The sequence below is a fragment of the Bemisia tabaci genome, unplaced genomic scaffold, assembly GCF_918797505.1.
Source record: "Bemisia tabaci unplaced genomic scaffold, PGI_BMITA_v3".
In the NCBI taxonomy this organism is placed as follows: Eukaryota; Metazoa; Arthropoda; class Insecta; order Hemiptera; family Aleyrodidae; genus Bemisia; species Bemisia tabaci.
In genome coordinates, this window is record NW_027311751.1 from 167717 (window position 1) to 173661 (window position 5945).

At 36.3% G+C, this 5945-nt stretch overlaps 1 protein-coding gene across 1 annotated transcript; it reads right to left on the reverse strand.

Annotated features, from left to right (window-relative positions):
- Positions 1 to 273: 273 nt before the first annotated feature.
- Positions 274 to 5430, reverse strand: LOC140225850 (uncharacterized). The gene is made up of 4 exons (XM_072305809.1): positions 4643 to 5430; positions 2189 to 4548; positions 1191 to 2020; positions 274 to 498 (listed from the first exon to the last, which is right to left on the reverse strand). Exons 1-4 carry the CDS (start codon positions 5428 to 5430, stop codon positions 274 to 276), a joined length of 4203 nt encoding a protein of 1400 aa, XP_072161910.1.
- Positions 5431 to 5945: the final 515 nt, after the last annotated feature.

Below are 5945 nucleotides of genomic sequence, written 5' to 3' on the forward strand. Positions count from 1 at the left end.
ACGCGGCGACAGGAGGTTGTCTCTGTAAAATTAAGTTTACTCGCAAATTCTTTGACCGATTTTCAAAAACTTGAGCTTGTTTTAAAGCTTAGAGTATACTTGATATGTGTTTTTTTACCGATTTGATTTATCTTGTTTCGCTCGGAAGATACAGGGTGGGGAACCTTACTTTTTGGATGGGTACTTAACACCCTTTATCCCTGCGACCCTTTACGTGTAGGTAAGTCATAGTAAACAAGCGGTTATTTCAATGTATTAGTTTTATTAATCCCATTACATAAATGACTGGTTACGGATGTAGAAAAAATCAAAAATATTTTCAAAATGTGGACATGTTTGATAAGTAAGTGAGTTAGTCCAATCGTGGGCGTTGGGCAGCTCGGTGCAACGAAGTTCCAACTTTTGGTGGCGGACAGGTGAATGGGCCAGCGGTTCTCCTCCATAGACATCACGGCCGGCGTTGATCTCCGACTCTAACACAGTGTCCAGAATATGAAGCTAGAAGTCAGACAAAAAAAAAAGAAAAGAAAAGAAAAGGGGGAAAAAAGGAACCTAAATTGATGGAAGATTAAAATTTTTGCATCACTTATTCCAAATAGAAAAAGCATTCTGGATTACTGTATCTAGCAGTCTGGTGTTCATATATGGTGTGTATTTCTGATAATCCTAACCGAAATTTTTGGTAATGATTATCAGGAATACATGTCACTAACGAACACCTGATTGTTTAATAAAGTTTGTCATGGTATTTTTTCTGTGCAAGAAGTTTTTGATAACAAGCGAGCAGTGTAAAAGAAATAACAAACCTATGTTTTATCTAGACTTTTAAAGGACTTTTGATGAAACATAAAATAAAGACTTTTACGAGAATGCACCTGTTTATTCAAGAACTTGCATGGTCGGACATCTTGTATGAGTGTGAGTAGAGTGGGGTCTGACCTGGTCACATGATCCATGGTTGCCATATCTATATGATACTTTCTAACATTACAACATCTCCCTTTTTGAGAAAAAAAAATTTAAATCTTACTTTACATCTCCCTTTTTGAGAAATTTTCTTTTTTTTTTTTAAATTTTAGTACAATTCACAGATTACATTTGAGAGGGTTACAAAACAGAATTTACTCTAAGTTTTACATAACATAATCTTTGTGCCACTGAGGGACACGTCTAATTCTACGTGGAATTACATTTTCAGGTTCATTATTTTGCGCTTGACCGTTAGGCAGGGCATTATTAACAACTTGTGCATTTGGGGTTACATTATTATCAGGTTCAATTACATTATGTAACTGGGTATTATCATTTAATTCTGCCTCCAGAAAATCATAGTTGTCATTTTGTTGCAAAAGTGGATTGAAACGTTCAGTTTGAGATTTTTTTAAATGAAAAGTATTTCTACGCAAATTACCATGAGCTGTTTGAACAATATACGAACGAGGGGTACCTGCTGGACCTACAATTATTCCTTTAATCCAGATTTTATCTTTTCGAACAGCAACATTGTCACCCGCCTTAAACTCAGTTTCAGATCGTGTAGCAGATTTATCAAACTGTTCTTTAACTTTAGCTTGCTTTTCAAGAAACTTTTCTCTTGCATTCACTACTTTAGGTTTTAACTGATTAGGATTAACAGGTAACTTGCTTCTCAACTGACGACTCATTAAAATTTGAGCTGGACTGACTTTCATACCTGTCAAAGGCATGTTTCTATATTCTAACAGCATTTCATCAAGATCAACCTTAGACTCTTTGCTTTTCTTTATCATTCCTTTGGCTATTTTTACATAAATTTCAATCATTCCATGTGCTTGAGGAAAATTTGGGCTGGTTGTTAGGACCTTACCCTTATGTTCTTCAATGAAATTTTTAAATTCTCTGGCTCCGAAAGGGACATTATCACAAATAATTTCTTTAGGATAACCATGCGTTGCAAAGATTGGTTTTACAGCATTAATCACCGTTCTAGCATGGTGAGATGGGACTTTTGTTATTTCTAACCATTTAGACAGATAATCCACTAAAATAAGGAAACTCTCCCCATTTAACTCAGCAAAATCAATACCTAAAACTTCAAATACATTCTTTGGTAATTCGATGGGCATCAAGGGTTCATTACGATTGTTCATTGAAAATTTTTCACAAATCGGACAATTTTTTACAAAATTCGTTACATCAGAATTCATACCTGGCCAATAATACAATTCAGTGGCTTTCGCAATAGTTTTTGAAATACCAAAATGACCTAAATGCAACAGCGTAAGACATTTTTCTTTCATTGCTTTTGGAACCACAATTCTCTCATCGTTAAAAATTACTCCATCTTCTAGATACAAAAATTCTTTAATTTTCCAAAATGGTTTTACATTATCTGGCCAAACACTTTTATTATTAGGCCAACCATTGAGTAGGTATTCTTTTAAAATTTGTAGAGTTGGGTCATTTTCTGTTTCTCGCTTCAACTCTTCTAAATCACTTAAACTACCTTTTTCTTCAGTTAGGACGGAATGGACATACTCCATTTCTTCTGGATCGTCTTCCGCTACATCCTGCAAATATTGCCTAGACAACAGATCAGCTATGTACATTTTTCGACCTGGCTTAAATATTATCTTAACTTTGAAATTATACAACCTTTGTCTGAATTTCTTCAATCTTTGAGATTTAATTTTACATATGTCCTTATGAACCAAATAAGAAATAGGTTTATGATCACATTCAACAGTTACATCTCTACCATAAGTAAATTGGTAGAATTTTTCAAGCGCTGCAATTATTGCATAAAATTCCTTGTCGATTTGACCCCAGATGTTGGTTTGTGTTTCTGTCAGAGCCTTAGAAAAATAGGCAACTGGTCTACCTAACTGCATCAAACATGCTCCAATTCCTGATTTTGACGCATCAGATTGTAACACTATTTCTTGAGACGAATCGAAATTACTTAAAATAGGTGCTTCAGCAACTCTCTTTTTTAATTTTGCTAACACTTCAGAGTGATACGGGGTCCACAAAAATTCTACATCTTTTTTAAGTAACTCACGTAAAGGAGCTGATTCATTACTTAGATTAGGCAAAAACTGTCTTACATAGTTCAACATCCCCATTATTGACATTAGTTCTTTTTTATTTTTGGGGTCTGCAATCGCAGTTAACGCTCTCGTTCTTTCCGGGTCGATTTGCCTTCCTTTTTCCGAAAAAATAAACCCAGTGAAATGCGCAAACCTTTGTTTGTATTGAAGTTTTGACAACTTAAATTTAACATTATGTTTTCTGGCCTGAATTATTACCAGATTGATGCTTTCATCGTGTTCTTTTTCTGTGTCATTAGCTACGAGGATATCATCGATGTACACTGTCACACCTTTGATTCCTCCAAAAATAGTTACATTTCTTTCATGGCAACACTCTGCTGCACAGATTATCCCAAAAGGCATACGTAAAAATCTATAAACTCCAAAAGGCGTGTTAAATGCACACAAACGACTTGAGTATTCATCCAGTTCAAAATGATAAAACGCTTCTTTTTCATCAAACACTGTGAACCATTTTTTACCTGACAGCTTTGCACTGATTTCATCAACAGTAGGGATAGCACATTTTCTTGTTATGAGGCACTCATTTAAATTTTTTGGATCAAGACATAACCGTAAATCACCATCCGGTTTTTCACGGACTAATATATTACTGACACATAACAGTTCTTCATTTATTGGAATTTTTAAAACTATTTCTTGCTTCTCCAATTTATTTAATTTATTCAACAGTTTTTCACTTGTGTCAATCGGATACCGCCTCGGAGGTAAAATTTTAAAATCAGGATTCGGTTTTACCTGAAAACTAACTAAACCTGGAACTTTGCCGCTACCAGTAAAAACATCTCTATTTTTCTCAACAAAAGCTGCTTGTTCTGCATTAGTGCTAACAGAGTGCACCCTTCTTATTACTAATTCAAGGCGTTCACACGCTTCAATACCTAATAATGCTTTAGTGTCACTATCTTTTGTGACATAGAAATCAAAATATCCTCGCACATCAAAACTTGTTTTACAATCCACCTTTCTTACAATACCTAGAGGTCTAGCTACACCGTGACCTATTCCACCTAATATTTCGTTTGTCTTTTCCAGTGGAATTTTAGTTTTCTTTAAAATAGCTTTAAAAATACTTTCTGGTAGAGTGTTTACTTCACTCCCCGGGTCCAGTTTCATACTAACCGGAACGTTTTCAAGGAATATTGTCTCTCTCCATTCCTTTCTTGGCTTTTTCTGTTCACCAACGCTACTGACATTTGGGTGATCTTGGACATCAAGGACATTTACCTGACTCTCATTAGCATTTTCAGCTGGCTTTCCAATTTCTAAATTCTTAGTGGCAGTTTCAAGACATTTATCTGCTTTGTCACAATTTATTACCCTGGCTTCATAAAAACTTGCTTTTGGGCTGTACGCTACTAGCTCATGACATTCTCTGTAAACAACGGATTCGACTGCTCGCTTAACAACATCGTTATTATTTTCTTCTACGTTAACTTCATTTACATTATTAGCCCTACAACACCTTGCAAAATGATGTAGATTGAAAGCACCTTCCACATTCTTTATTATGGGCTGGACATTGTCTCGGCCCATGCTTTGTTGCGCACTTTTTACAATAATAGTTATCATTCCTATCACAATAATTAGACTGTTTACCTCTGAAATTTCCGTTAAAGTCACCTCGGTTTCCACTACGTGATTGAGAGTATTGAGATCTTTGTTGTTGATACTGTCCATTTGGCTGGTTGCTTCTGCTTTGACCACGCTGCGAGTTGGATGACCTCTGAGAATTTCCTCGCCCGCGACCACGACCTCTGAATTTTTGGACTGGATTCACTTCATGGTTTGCTTCATGTTGCTCGGATGATGACATCACCGCTATGCTTGCTTTAGCAGTTTCAACCGCATGTGCTAACTTCTCTGCTTTTTCTAGGGTGAGATCAGAGATTCGGAGAAGATGTTCTTTTAACTTAACATCCGCTACTCCCAAGACAATTCGGTCTTTTAGAATCTCATCTTTGAGAGTACCATATTCACACGTGGAGATCAGACGTTTTAGATCAGACACGTATTCGTCGAAACTTTCATTCGGATTTTGGTTTCGAGAGCTGAACTTAGCTCGTTCCATTGTGATATTTTTCTGAGGTTCCGCCCAAGCATCTAGTTTCGATATCAGTTCACTATAGTCTTCAGACGTTTGTAGACCTAGAGCTTCAATTCTTTCTCGACCTTCAGGACCAATTAAATTTCTTAATTTGGCCGCTTTGACTTTATCGGATTTTGAGTCCCATTCCATTGAGACTAGCAAGTCTTCAAATTCTTGCTTGAACCTCTTCCAGTTTTCTTTGAGGTTACCTTTGACGCTCAACGGTTTTGGTTTAGAACAAACTTCCATAATTGTAAGATATCCAAAACTTACAGTTTTCAAATTTGCATGTGCTTCACCTTAGGCTTCAGAATAGGCTTTCACTGTTCACAGTCACGTTTGCACTTGATACGATATTTCACTTTCAATAACTTTGGCTTTCACTATTGGCTTTCAAAACACTTTCGGCACGTAAATACATTCGACTGCGCCATGTTTTATCTTGACTTTTAAAGGACTTTTGATGAAACATAAAATAAAGACATTTACGAGAATACACCTGTTTATTCAAGAACTTGCATGGTCGGACATGTTGTATGAGTGTGAGTGAGGAGTGGGGTTTGACCTGGTCACATGATCCATGGTTGCCATATCTATATGATACTTTCTAACATTACAACACCTAGGTTCATTGTTTATTTCTGAATGTGGGCTTTCTGGAAGGTCTTGAACTTCAGTCATGACAGTTTCAAAATCTTCCTCTGTACTTGGCTCGTCGAAAACGTCATAAGCTTCAACATCACCCTCGTCCTTAGAGTCCGCTA